This window comes from Canis lupus, chromosome 8, assembly GCF_048164855.1.
Source record: "Canis lupus baileyi chromosome 8, mCanLup2.hap1, whole genome shotgun sequence".
In the NCBI taxonomy this organism is placed as follows: Eukaryota; Metazoa; Chordata; class Mammalia; order Carnivora; family Canidae; genus Canis; species Canis lupus.
The window spans coordinates 35772174-35786623 of NC_132845.1; the positions used below are offsets into that span (position 1 = coordinate 35772174).

Sequence of the window (14450 nt, forward strand, 5' to 3'; positions counted from 1 at the left end):
AGCGGCCGCCCCCGAGGTGGCTGCGAGGGCCAAGCTGGGAGAGCTGCTGCGGGCGTCGGCTCTCTGGCACCCGGTAGGTTTACCTGTCTGCTTCCTAGTCACACTCCTTTTTTTCCTTTCCAAGAAGATTCACAGTTCACTCCCTCGACGATGCTCCTCTCACATGCTCTTCTGAGCTGTGAGCTGCGTCTGTTGCTAAGTGACTGGCCTGGCCGGGGGCTTCCTCAGCTCTCGAGCCCCCTGCTTTGTGCTTTAGGTCACTGAGGCATCCCTCTTGGAGCGCACCCCAGAGCACCATCGTCTGACTATTGCTCACGAAAGCAACTTTCGGTGCCCCAGCTGCCCCAGGGGCATAATTCGAGTCTGGCTGGGCAGGCTGCCTCAGCATCACCAGGCCTGCAGGGTCAAGTGTCCATGGTCATGCCTTGCTCACACCCGTGTGCAGGGGGACACCCCCTGGATGTATACGGAGCTGAACAGTGCCTCAGAGACCATGCTCACCAACCCATTTTACACACGGGAAAGCTGAGGCCTAGCGAGGGCAGGGCAGTGGTGTCCGCGTGCATGGTTGGTGGTCGGTCAGGACCGGCGCCTGGCTGGCCTCCCGATACCCGGATCGTGGCTGGCTCCCTGGACTGCAAAGTCAGGGGGCAGAGAGAAACCTGGGCCTTCTCTGATCCCGGTGCTTGTCACGGGTAACGCTTCGGGGCTGTGGGCTGGGCCGTGTTGGACCACCCCCCCCCTCCCCACCCGGTCTGAAAGCTGCGTCTCATGGGTGCAGGGAGCTGGGCTGCGGGGGGAGGCCTGCTCCCCGTCACTGGTGCCACAGCCTCTTTCAAACAGGGAGGCAGCGCAGGAGCTCAGAGACGTGGGTGCCGACAGCCACGTGATGTGAGTCGGTGCTGCCTGCCCTGGGGCATGGCTGTCCCCCTCGCCTCCCAGGGGCTGAGGATCCAGTGGGGCGCCAAGAAGAGGCGCCGCTGTGAGCAGCGCCCTGAGACCTGCCGCCCCTGTTCCGCGCAGCTCTGTAGGGTGGGCACTGCTGTCCTCCTTTGACAGCTGGGCCACGGAGCCCTGAGACCCCAGGCCACTTGCCGGCTAGGCAGCTGCTGGGCGCCGAGCTGGGCCCGGAGCCGCGTGGCCCGGCTTCTGAGCAGCGCCCCACGTCCAACCACCCCGAGGCCAAGCGGAGACGTGGTGGCTCCAAGCTATCCCAGAGGAGCCGGTGGGCCACTGCCAATGAGGGGGGCCGGGGGGCCACTGCCGACGAGGGGAGCCAGGGTGCCACTCCCGACGAGGGGGGCTGGGGGGCCACTCCCAATGAGATGGGCCCGGGGGCCACTGCTGACGAGGGCTCTGGGGGGCCACTGCCGAGGTTGCTAGGCTTTAATACGGGGCTGTGGCGCCGTGAGTAGTGAGATTCGCATTTTTACACCGAAGAGCTGGCGCTCAGCAGACCTTCCCCTGCTTCCCTGTGGCCTGGGTAAGGGGGGCCCGGGCTGGGCGTCGTGGGGTGCCGCCTAGGAGCCTCGGGGTGGGGGGGCCAGATCCTGCTGACAAAAGCCGGACATTTCTGGGATGGTGTGGGTGGCAAAGGCTTCTCCACCCCTACCCCACTTACACCGCACACTCACTCTGGCTTTTCTTGGGGAGAAATGGCATTTATGTGATTAATATGTAATATAAATGGGGGGCTTAGGTATTTTTCGGTGAATCAAGGCAAACAGTGCAAGGCTTCCCGGTAGCAGGGGCCCTCCTGGCGCCAGGCCCCAAGCCGGCCACTTTGGAGGCGTCCGCTCGTGGAGTCTGCAGGTGGCCCCCCTTGGGGAGCGGGGAGCTGTTGTCACGTAGACCCTGTTTCACCCTGGAGAGAACTGACACCTGCATAGTTGAAGTGGCTGCCAGCCCCCCTTGCGCACCGGGCAAGGGCCCCAGAGGTGGCAGCGGTGGCGGCGGCCGCGGAGGGCAGGGCCTTTGAAGACAGGACAGGGCTTGAGCGTTCCCATTTTGTCCGATTGCTCACTCATGTGACAACACATTTTCCTGAACATCTTGCCGAGATGTCCCCTCCTCAGGAATGCCTTTTTAGACCATAAAATAGCGGCCCTCCCACTTGCAACACTGCCCCCCCCCCCGTGTCATTTCTCTTCATATCATGCGTCCCCACCGGCCACTGTGTGTTTCTTTCCTTCATTGGCATCTGACCCTTCCACAAGAAATATAAACCCCCCAGAGGAGACACTTCTCTCATTTTGTTTGCTGTTGCATCCCTGGCATGTAGAACAGAGCCTGGCCTGGGGAAAGCACCCAGTAAATGAACGAATGTATGAAATAGGAGCTCTTGAACTCAGGCCCCTCTGACCGCAAAGCCCCTGCCCTCACTACCACCATCTTCTTCCTGTTTCCTTCCTTTTGCAATCCATTTCCCCCCGGGCTTCAATTTTCTCATATAGAAAATGAGAATATTGCCAGGGCCCCTCAAGCTTTAATATTCTAAGTGTCAGACTCTGTTGTCACCCAGCGTGTTCCTGGGCACAGAAGGTTCCAGTCATGATTGCAGCCCAGCCCAGTGCCCCTGCTTGCAAATTTGCCCCAGCACCTTTCGTCCTGCAAACCTGATGGCACAGAAGGCTCCGGACCCCGTCCTGTGATGCAGGATGCTCTCACACACCTCTTGGGAAGAAAGAAGCCCTGCTGGGCTGGTGCCTGTGGTTTCTGTGATGCTGCTGTGGGCATCCTTCTCTGGCTTTACCAGAATGTGCTAATTTTGTCCTTGAGTCCTCCTAGTTTGAATGATGCTTGTCCCCTCTCTGCAGCCCTTTCTCTGCTGGTGACCAGAGCTGCCACTCTCTAGGCTATTTATGGGAAAGCGTGTCCTCCAGTTGGTCAGCAGCAGGATGAATTCTGCAGACTTGCGGGAATCCCCTTCGGTTTTCTTCAGTTGTGAGATAATGGGCAGTAAAACATACCTAATGCACTGCAGATTGTCCTGATCAGATTCCACTGTAGGCAGAGTACCTGGAGACAGGCTCCGAGCTGGAACCCTGGTGATTGCTGCCTCCAGAGGGACCCCAACCCTTCTTCCCACTTCTGTCTTTCATAAAAACTCTTCTTGAAGATGCAGGGGAGATGGGGTAGCCAGACAGCCAGCCCTTGCATGTGCCTTGGGTTGTCTGCCTTTGAGAGCCATGGGCACAGGGACCTGCTGACTGGGGAAGGGGGAGGGGCTCATGCTGGCAGCCCAAGCAAGAGCACAGGCCTCCCCATTGTGTGACCCCTGAGGGCACCATTCCCTTACATAGCATGCCCCCCCCCCCCCCCCCCCCGCAGCCAAGGGAGGCAGAGGGCTGAAGGGTCAGCAGACACACACTCCCTCCAGGACACAGAGGAACATTCAGCTGAACCCAATGTGGAGTCCCAACAGAGAGCTGCATTTCTTTTAGAGAATTCTAAGGTCTTTTAGGCAGACTGGTTCTGTCTCAGTCACTCCAAAGCCCAAGACCTTACTGCTCCTGGGGCCTAAGGGGTAGTCACCAAAGACTCACTGTCTCCCTTGGATGAGAAAGGCAGGGAGGTGTCACCTGCTGCTGTGGCCCATGGCCTGGCCCAGGGAGGGCTGGCTAACCGCACAGACCAGCATGGGCCATCCGCATCTGTCGGGTCTCCCAGCATCACTACACAGGTAACAGGATCTGGCTAGCCAGGTCCCCTTGAAGTTTGGGTCGTAACTGGAGTCACCCAGGAGGCCTGGGCTAAGCTACTTCTGTGCAGTGCCCAGGCCCGTGCTGTTCTGATGGCACCTACGGGCAGCGGGGGCTTCCAGAGGCAGCTCCTCCCCCCAGTGAGCGATTACAGAGCTGGGTAATTTACATCCCTAGAAAGTGCAGGGCACCTGCAGGCTGTGTGTGTGTGTGTGTGTGTGTGTGTGTGTGTGTGTGTGTGTGTTTAATTTTAAATCCTCCAACCTCTCCTTAAGGAGGAGGTGCTTTGAAACATAGCAGCTTGTTGATTTCAAAGGACTCGTTTCCTTGGTGCTTTATTTCTTTAAGGGAAAGAGTGAAAGCCAGCGGGAGGAATGGGGGAGGGGGGAGGGGGGCTGGCCCCGCCTGCATTGTGCAGACAGAAGATCTGCTGTAAGACTGTCGCCTGTCGCCTGTCGCTGGGATGGAGAACTGGCTCTCGAGAGAGAGAGCGGCGGCGGGCGTGGCCCTCAGACAGTGTGGGCGCTGAGCGATGACCCAGCATCTGTTGGCACTAAGCGAACACCTCCAGGGCTGTGGTGCCAGAACCCTTAGCAGAACCTGGTTAGAGCTCTTGCTGGGGAGTGAAGGGGACACGGGGGCTGGTTCCAGGTACCAGAAGTCAGAGCTCTAACTTTTTTTTTTTTTTTTTGCAAGCATTAATGTCCCCTGAATCACCTGAGGGTTCTGTAAAAATAGAGACTGATTCAGTAGATCTGGGGATGGGCCCGGGCTTCTGCGTCTCTAGCAAGCTCCCCCTGCTGCTGCTGGCCCACGAACTGTACTTTTTTTTTTTTAAGATTTATTTATTTATTTATTCATGATAGACAGAGAGAGAGAGAGAGAGAGAGAGGCAGAGACACAGGAGGGAGAAGCAGGCTCCATGCCGGGAGCCCGATGCGGGACTCAATCCCGGGACTCCAGGATCGCGCCCTGGGCCAAAGGCAGGCGCTAAACCGCTGAGCCACCCAGGGATCCCCCCCGAACTGTACTTTGAAAAGAAAGACCCTGGTGAAGGCAGACCCCAGCTTCCCTGACACCGCCCCCCCCCCCGCCCCCGTGGTTTGGCTACAAAGAGCTCAGGAGGGCTGGGCTTGGCCACAACCTGCACCCCTGTAAGGGGAGGTCTGGGGGGCCTCGGAAGGGTTCTGAGCACTCTGGTCAATGCAGTGATGACAGGGGCAGTGCCATGGGAGATGGCCCTTAATTTGGGTGTGGTGTCTGGTTTGGCCTCTTCTGCCCCAGTAGGTTTACCTTCAGTGATGCTCAGATAGCAGCTGTGGGAGAACTGAGTCTGCAGACTTTGAGGTCCTTGGGGGGTTTCCTCTGGGGGGCGGGGAGGAAGACAAGCTCCACATTCCAGGCTGCTCACTGCCCAGCCTCCAGGTGTGTGCCCTAGAGTGATGGGGGATTTGCATCCACTTGCTCCCCTCCCCACCTCCCTGGTGTAGTCAGCAAGCTGTTGTGGTCAACTAAGCTTCTCCTGTTCACCTGGTCACTCTCGCAGGTGCCCGGATGAGAAGGAGCTGACAACAGCAGAGTGTCACCTTCTCTGAGTGCTGGGAAGCAGGGCTGTGTGGCCCGAGTGGCACCAATGCCGAAGAACAGCAAGGTGACCCAGCGTGAGCACAGCGGTGAGCATGTCACGGAGTCGGTGGCCGACCTGCTGGCCCTTGAGGAGCCGGTGGACTACAAGCAGAGCATCCTGAATGTGGCAGGTGAGGCCGGCGGCAAGCAGAAGGCGGCAGAGGAGGAGCTGGATGCGGAGGACCGGCCGGCCTGGAACAGCAAGCTGCAGTACATCCTGGCCCAGATCGGGTTCTCTGTGGGCCTGGGCAACATCTGGAGGTTCCCCTACCTGTGCCAGAAAAATGGAGGTGGTAAGAGGCGGCCCTGCCTGCCCCCAGGGTGCTCTGCAAATGGGCTGGGCTGAGGGGTGAGAAGGAACAGCCCTTTGCGTATGCAGTCGGGGCTCTTGTAGGGTGGAGCTCAGGGTTCTAGAGGAAGGCTCCCCAGAAATAGCCAATAGTTAACAGCTACCAAGAGGCTGTCAGGAGTGATGATAACCAGAACACGGGCTGTGGCCCAGGACCGCCTGCAGGCAAGCCCCAGTGTGGCCAGTCAGCCCTGCAAACCCGTGCAAGGTGCTTGATCTCTCTGCACCTCTCTGTTCTTCACCCGTAAAATGGGAATGATAGATCCTGCCTCACAGCAGCGTGAGAAGGATTAAACAAGCTTTACATGTAGAATGCTTCACACCGTATCTGACGCATAGTGAGGAGCAGTGGTTGGCCATTGCAATGAAATGCTTAGCAGGTGCCAGGCACTGTTTAACACTTGCTGGCTCTTAGGCTGAAATGCACGAAACTGTTAGTATCTGAGCATCTTGGAATAACCAAAACACCAATTTCATACAGTTCAACCATCGGATCCCTCTACACCTATGTGAGAAAGAAGTTATTATCTTCATGGTAGAGACTGTCAGTTTTGAGGCACAGAGAGATTAGATGACTTGCTCAAGTCACACCGCTAGTGACAAAGTGAGGATTCTCACCTGGACAGCTTGGCCAGGGAATCTGAGTACGCCTGCTGCTGCCTCCCAGCGAGGAGGGGGCCTCACGCTGCCCCTTGAGTTTTAATCCACCTAGGGGATCTTGCTCCCGGTATCAAACCCCTTTTACTAACCACTTCCAGCCATCAGGATAGGTAGCAGCCCCCTGGGGCTTTATCCCCCAGCCCCTCTGAGACAGACTGGAAAGTTCCAAAGGTAATTTGTTTTGAAACCAGGGGAACACTAACAAAAAACAAACAGAAAAACCTAGCGGGCTGAATACAATGGCATTTACAAGCTTGGACATCTGGTCCTGGGAAAGTGATTTGAGGGAGCAGAAGGTCCTTGTGCCTCTGAGTCCCCATGGCCTGGGACTGCCTCACTCCAGCCTGATGGGTGGCCACAGCTTTGTCAGCATTTTAACCTGACTCCTTCTGCCTCTGCTCCAGGGGACTCTGGCCACGGAGCCTATCCCAGAGATGCAGCCCCATTCAGGGATACTCTCTCCTCTCCAGAACACACTCCCTCCAGCCCAGAGGCCAAGTCTGGCTGGAGGCTTCCCCACCTTTCCCATTTCTGTTGAAAGACAGGAGTGAGAATGCCATTCGAGCTGGTGTAACTTTCCACCAGAGCATGGTCTATTTACCATATGCTCTCCATGCTTTGAAAAATCTTCCCCAACCCCACCCCAATCAATCAGCAACTGCCAGTTAGAGCTTTCGGTCTGTATGGCATGGCCAGACTCAGGTCACTGAGTTGCTAGAAGAGCAGCCCAAAGCAGAGATAGAAATCCAAGTGTGTGGTTTTCTTACGTGCTGAGAGATGCTGACAAGCAGCATCCACAGTGACTTCAGAGGGTGCGTCGTATCTGGGGACTCCAGCCGGGAACCACTAACCTTACCCCTGTGGCTTAGATGATCAGCTCTGCCTGGGCACTGAGTGCTGAATCAGGGTCCCTCTCCCCACCACACACGCTCCCAGGGTAGTGGTCTTGCCGGAGCTTTCCTGTTCACGGTGCCACCAGCCAATTGTCCGGGCGCCAGACGCCTGGACAACCCCCAGGAAAGCATTGTTAGCGGCTCAGTATTTGGAGCTCTCCATTCCTCATTCCTGCTCTCATTCTTCCATCCTCTCCGATTCCTAGAATCCCTTTTTATCTCTGCCTTTAGCCCTCCTGTATCCTACACGTTTTACGGCAGGTCATCTTAAATGTTTTTTGGAAGGAGGCAAATGATCCTATTTCATATATATATACAGGAAGGAGGAAACTATTTGGACAGAGAGTAGAAGCTCTGTGGTTTTGAGCCATGGGGGAGCTGGTCAAACTTGGCTCAAATCTGGGTGGGTGTTCTGGAACTCTGCTTAGCTCCACTCAATGCTGACAGTTTATTCTGCATTATCTTAGTTTCCCTTTTTTTTCTGTTGATTCTTATGAAAAAGAGGCAGATGTTCATCAGGTGCTGACTGGGGGTAAGTAACACATGTAATCCTCACAACAGCCCTGTGCAGTGGGTCGCATTGAACCATGGGAAATGGCTGTTTTTCTGAATCAAAAATGGTCACAATACCAGCAGTTTCATGTGATTCTGCCGAATGTTATCATCATCTTTATATAGATGACAAAAAGTGGCATAGAGAGATCAAGGAATGGCCCAAAGTCACACAGCTAGTAAGTGGCAGAGCCAGGGTTCAAGCCCAGAAGGTCTGGCCCCAGGGTCCGGATCTCAGCCCCTACTTCTCCACAGGCTGAGCCCCAGGTGGTCTTTCAGGATTTGCAGGAAGCAAGACCCAGAGTACAGACCTAGATGGAGACTGTAGAGCTCCAGGGGGCCTCAGAGATGCCACAGTCAAGCTTCTTAGAGCCACGTTCTGCAAAACCTCCTGACACCCTGAGCAGTGCTCCCAGCTGTTCAGATGGAGGACCCCAAAGTTCCCGCAAGTCACTGAAATATCAAAGGGATTCCAGTTGTGTCTCCAAGTTGTATTTTCGAAGGTAGTAGAGAGTGCATTTCCAAATGATTTACGCAAGGGTTGGAAAAAAGTACCTCTACCTAACCAAAGATCCTCACCTGGACCACAGCCCCTGAGCACTGTGTGTGGCTGGGCCGTGGCACTGTGAGGGGAGCTGCGCCAAGTCCGTGCCCTGAGCCTGACTGAGGCCACCGGCCCCAGTGACAGGTGGCAGGTTGCCCGTGGCCAGTCTTTGCTGAGGGCCACTCTTTGGACAGCACATAGGTGGAGGCTGTCTCTGGTGCTTTGGGGAGAGGAGAGAAGCCTTCACAGAAGATGCCAGCCTACTCTTCAGACACCCCCAAACCCATCCCCCTGCACCTTTTGCCCCATCCAAGGGTATATGGCTGAAATATAAAACCGGTGAGGCTGTGTCCCTTTGACTTTCTGCAGGTCATATGTCTCCTCTTTCATTTCCCTGAACTCAAGACCAAGAGAGAGAACCAGGAGTCCTTCAGGCCCACCCTCCTTTAGGGGCCAGGATTGGCACTGCTTGTTAGTGACAAGTTGATGTTATGTGTATGTGTGATCGTGTATATGTGCATGCTTGATGAATTGGACGCTGCTGTGTACGGCTGGTTGGGTTAGCGCCCCTGGAAGCCTTTCCTGATCAGTGCTGTTGGACCCCGACCCCTCCCTTGGCGCGCAGGGTGCTCAGCCGGCCCTCTGTGACGAGTCCGTGTGTGTGTATACACATGTGCTGACATTGCTCACGTGAAGCTGAGGGTCCTGCCTTCCAGACTGTGAGCTCTCCTGGGATAGTGCTGTACTGATTGTGCCTTCTTTTGCTCCCCAATCCGCTCCCCGCCACTGCACATGCCTGGCACAGGGTCGACCTGCAATAAACAGTTGACTGTTGCCAAGTGCCAGGTCTTGTGCTCGGGAGATGCCCTATCCCCTGAGTTTGTTGGCAAATTGGATACGTGGACTGTCATGTTACAGGGGGCAGAGCAGTGCGTGGCTGGGGGTCTTCTGGATACTCCCAGCTGGCAAGGTTTGGTCTGGGGGATGCTGGGTGACTGACCATCAGGGCACTGGTGACTGTCTGGAGCTGTCTGATGGCGTTGCTAACAGGACTAGGTTGCTGGCACATCTCTCAGCAGAGATCACTCGTCTGTGTCCAGACACCATTTTAATTCTCCTGCTAAACGCCCTGTCACTTGGAATTGTGATTGTGTCTGCAGTGAGGCCAGGGACAGTGAGCTTAATTTATCATCCAGAATCTTTATCAAGATCCATTCTGTCTATCCATTACCATCCTCCTGGCTATGCTTTTCTGAACTGCTATTTCCTCTCTCGTTCCTCCCAATTAGCTGTAGATTAATGGTGGTGCTGGTCAGACCCTCTCCCTGGAGAGCTTCCAAGCTCTGCTTCCCTGGAGCTGCCAGGTCCGCCACGCTGGCTTCGGTTTCAGATGCGGGGAAGGCCGTGCCTGGGGTCTGTGCCTCTGGGCGGCGAGTGATCAGGGCCCACTCCACCTCCATCTGGGGCTGCTTCTCTGTGGGCGAGAGGGAGCGTGAACAGGTGTCCACAGAGTACGTTAGGAGGCGAGCCGGTCTGCGTGACTCGACGTGTGGATTCCCGAGACAGTATGGCATCTGTCTGTCTCTGAATCTAACCTTGTGAGCAGTCCTCCCGTAGCATTTCAGATCAGGGGAGTCAAGGGACGTCTGGGTGGCCAGTGCGTTGTGGGTCACATGTATAAGCCGGGGTCTTCCTGGAGGAGCCCAAGGACTGGTTGCAGTTTGAGGGTGGTCAGAGATGTGGGCAAGACTGTAGGACATGGCTGTCCTCCCTTACCCTGAGTGCCGTGCATTCCTCTGACATCCTCTCTCCTCCCCAGGTGCCTACCTGGTGCCCTACCTTGTGCTGTTGATCATCATCGGGATCCCACTCTTCTTCTTGGAGCTGGCTGTGGGCCAGAGGATCCGCCGCGGCAGCATTGGTGTGTGGCACTACGTGTGCCCCCGCCTGGGGGGCATCGGCTTCTCTAGCTGCATAGTGAGTCGGGGGCCAGCACTGGGCACTAACCAGCAGGCAGAGGGGCTGCTGTCAGGTCCGAGGTTTGCAGACCAGAGTCTTGGGTCAAGGGCAGGGAGGGAGACCCTCTGCACGAGAATTGCTTCCAGCTGGTGTCTCAGGGCCGCATATCTCCTCCATTGAAAGTTGGCTACACTGCCTGAGGCAGGATATGATATTTGGAATTGCTACCAAGGAGGAAAGGCTGGGACATCTCAGCCGGAGTTCTCTGGGGACACGTGGACCCTCCTGGATAGCTCTGTCTGCTTACTACCCATCAGCTCCCCGCAAGGGCGGCTCTTCCTCTTCCCTTGATTGAAGAGTATTTGAATTGGGCAAGTGTGTGGCACAGGAAAAGGCAGCCCTGAGGCACAGGAATAGAGTTGGAGAAGGTCTCGGACAAGAGTGCGGGGCTGACCCAGAAGGGGTGAGGCTTTGGAACAGTGGGAGCCAGGGAGACCCCACTGACTAGGTGGGGAACTCTGTGAGGCTCGTTCACGGGGCTGGGGGTCAGGCTCTGCTTAGCTCTCTAGGGAAGGAAACTGAGCTTCTCTTAAGGGCAAAGCACACGGGCGCCCCTGCTCACACCTGCTTCTGGAAGGGACCAAGGATTCTGTTAGGCCTGGCAGCACGGCCAGGCCAAGCCTGCCTCAGGCAGAGACCATGGGAGGGTCTGTGTAGCTCCCGGAGTCCTGCTGGGTATCATCTCTGCTCAGGTTGCCACGGCTAGACGCAGCATCCTCTGCTGGGGCTGGCCGTGTCTGTACATGAGTGTGAAAGGGGCTCCACTCGGCCGGAACGCAACCCAAGTAAAAGAAGTGGGCGCCCTTCTCCCTCTGTACTCCCGTTAAGGTGTGCCGGAGGAGTGTCTGCTCCTGCACACCAGGGCTCAGGTGAAATCCAGGCAGCAAGCCCGCCCGGCTCGCCTAGTGGTCAGCATACCAGAGCTGGGACCCTGGAGGTGGAGGGGCCTCTCAGCATCCCCAGCCCCCAGCGGATGTAGGAAATCCCCGTGCGTAAAAGCACTGCTTCCTGAGAAACCTCTTGGACTCTCAGTCCGAAACTATGCATCCCTATTTCAAATATAATTCTACCAAGGTAGGTGATCGTGTTTCCAAGACACAAGAAGTGACATCTTTTGGGCAACAGGCTGCTGCTGCTGGTACCAAAGAGAGAGTGGTGTCCTGAGAGGAGGGAGGGCACAAGAAACCAATAAGAAGCATCCGGGAGCACTGCCGTCTGGGGCTGTTGTCTACAGGGGCAAAAGCTGTGCAGGCCTCTACAGCCCCCGAGGGCAGCTCTGGAATGGTAATCCTGAGTCATCAGGAAATGATGGGGAGATGCTTTAAGCATCTTAGAAGAATTTCAAACTGGAAAGGATTAACATTTTAAGAGTTCATTGCTTAAAGGAGGGATCTTTAATATCTGAAACATTCCTTCGTGGATTGTCTGAATACCAGATGAGCGGAGGATTAGGAGGAGACCCTCAGCGCCCATGCCTCATCCCTCCTCCTCCTCTTCCTCATCCGCCTCCTGCAAGAGTCTGTGCGGTCTGGTCTGCCTGAGCCTGGGCCTTGGATGGGGAGTTGGGGTGGGGTGGAGTTGCCTGTGGCCTTGTGACCCCTACCCCCACCACTGTGGTCCGTTGTCCTCAGGTCTGCCTCTTTGTTGGGCTGTATTATAATGTTATCATCGGGTGGAGCATCTTCTACTTCTTCAAGTCTTTCCAGTACCCGCTGCCCTGGAGTGAATGTCCTGTCATCAGGAACGGGACTATGGCAGGCAAGTATGAGACCCCCTGAGTATGACCACCTGGGGACCCCAGCCAGCCTGTCCCAGGAGGGGCTGGAGGAGCCTGAGAGGCTCAAGCACAGATTTGGGACTTGCTGTGTCACCTTGAACAAGATACCTACCCTCTCTGATCCTCATTTCCCATTCTGATGGCCCTTACCAACCGATCCCATAGAGTTCTTAGGGGGATCGAATGAAATGAGTGTAGGGAAAACTCTGGAAACTGTGACTCTTGTTTAGTCATTATCAATGATCCTGTGTTACTGTAGCACCATCCTATCTGGAAACAGCCTTAATTTGCATGCCAGTCTTACAAAAGGCTAAGTGACTTATCCCACCTCACAGATGGGTAAACTGAGGTCCAGAAGTGACATCCCTGTGTTTGCACCACTCATTTAACCAAGGATCTGGGATGGGAAACCATATGTCTGGCTCCCATGTCAGGACCTGTCCCAAGGAGCTCGAGACCAGTGCTGCCTATCCTGGCTGTCCTCCAGGCGTGGAGGCGGGTAGGGATGCATGTGTGTTAATTTAGCCAGATCCATGTGTCCTGAAGCCTCCCAGGCCCATCTGGAGCCCCATCTGGGGTCCTCAGGGTCTGCCGGAGGCTGGCTAGCCCAGAAGGAGCACAGTACCTCCCTGCCACCCACACTCAGCCAGCCGCCCACCCACTGCTGCCCTGGGTGGGGGTCAAACAGAGGAGGCAGCCCCGCAGCCCCACCTGAGGCCACGGCCTTTGCTGCTATTCCAGTGGTGGAGGCAGAGTGTGAGAAGAGCTCAGCCACTACTTACTTCTGGTACCGAGAGGCCTTGGACATCTCCAACTCCATCTCGGAGAGTGGGGGCCTCAACTGGAAGATGACCCTGTGCCTCCTGGTGGCCTGGAGCATCGTGGGCATGGCCGTCGTCAAGGGCATCCAGTCCTCGGGGAAGGTGAGTCAGGAAGGGAGTCAGACCCGCACGGGGAGCCGCAAGAGCCCATGGGAGGCAGGGGGCTGAGGACCCTGGGCTACGCCAGGCAGGGTCTGTTGAGTGGGCTTGGCCTCTGGGTGGTCCGGGGGGACAACGCAGGCCCCCCTTGGAGGCGATGGGAGTGTCACTGCCACGTTATTGTTCCCTGTGAACAGCCCACCAGGAGTGGCTAGGAGTGGGCTTGTGGAAAATCAGGGCTCTGACCCCCGGTCACCTCTGCTCCGATACCTCAGGCCCGCACTGCAGACTTTGTAGAGAGAGCAAGCTAGGAGTGCGGACCCAGGGACATTCATCTAGATCCTAGCTCCTTAGGTTCCCAAGCACACGCCCCAGAAGAGTCTCCTCTGGGCACTTTTTCGTGAAAACCAGCAGCTCACGGGCGCCTTGAGCAGATGGGTGCTGTGAGTGAAGGGGCCTTGGGGCGTCTGACGTTGGCTCTCCACTGCTCGCTCAGGGCGCAGCCCGCATACCTCCATACACCTCCCAGCAGCTCAGATCCCCTTTCTTCCTTGTCAGGTACCAGTACTCATGGGCTACCAGGGCTGGAAAGGACATGAGAGACCTTGTGGCTCAATTCACTCATTCTACAGATGAGGAAACTGAGGCCCAAAGCAGGGAAGCCCCTCACCTGACATGACACAGCCAATCAATCCCAGAGCTGGAACTAGAGCCTTGATCTGTCTGAGGCTCCAGGCTCCATAACGGACTTCTTGAGCAAGGAAGCTAAGTGTTGGGAAGGTAGAGTGTTCTTGGCCACCACCTGTTCCCTCTCCACGGGCCACAACAGTAGCTGACACTTGATGGCACTTAACCAGGTACGGCCACATGTACGAATGCTTTTGGTCCACAACAACCTTATGAGTTAGGAAGCCTTATACCCATTTATAGATGAGCAAATGGAGGCACACAGAGGTTAAGTGAATAGCTCAAGGTCATGTGGTGGCTAAATGGTAGAGCCAGGATCGAACTCTAGTGCTGCAGCTCTGGACACACGCGCTCGTGGGCCTTCAGTACCATCCTGCCCAAACAGCCCTCTTGATTTGTTTTAGCACAGCGAATATTCTGTGAGCATCTCCTTCGTGTGCGGCTCTCTGCCAGGCACATGGGGATACAGAAATGTGCAAGGAATGCACATGCTAGAAAATGGCACACAGTGTATAATCATAAGAGGCAGGACCTTTTCTGATGTTTTGGCTTGGGAGCCATGCCTGTAACCTCCCGGGTGCCTTCCGTCGGAGGAGCTCTAAGGACAGGGGAGTCCTCGGGGAGCCCACTGGAGTCAGGGATGGGAAAGCAGGCATGAGACATGAAGAAGTGAGGTGGGGAGAGGAGCTGCTTCCTCGCCCCCTTTGGCGGCCGTTGGGGGT

General features: G+C 56.1%; 1 protein-coding gene across 2 annotated transcripts in view; it reads left to right on the forward strand.

Annotated features, from left to right (window-relative positions):
- The window catches only part of SLC6A17 (solute carrier family 6 member 17), a 49472-nt gene that overhangs the window by 11160 nt on the left and 23862 nt on the right, over positions 1-14450 (forward strand). For both annotated transcript variants that reach the window (XM_072834912.1, XM_072834914.1), the window contains exons 2-5: positions 5248-5620; positions 10145-10302; positions 11976-12102; positions 12863-13044. In XM_072834912.1, coding sequence (XP_072691013.1) covers positions 5335-5620; positions 10145-10302; positions 11976-12102; positions 12863-13044 — 753 coding nt within the window. In that variant the 5' untranslated portion in view covers positions 5248-5334. The remainder of the gene's footprint in view (positions 1-5247; positions 5621-10144; positions 10303-11975; positions 12103-12862; positions 13045-14450) is intronic.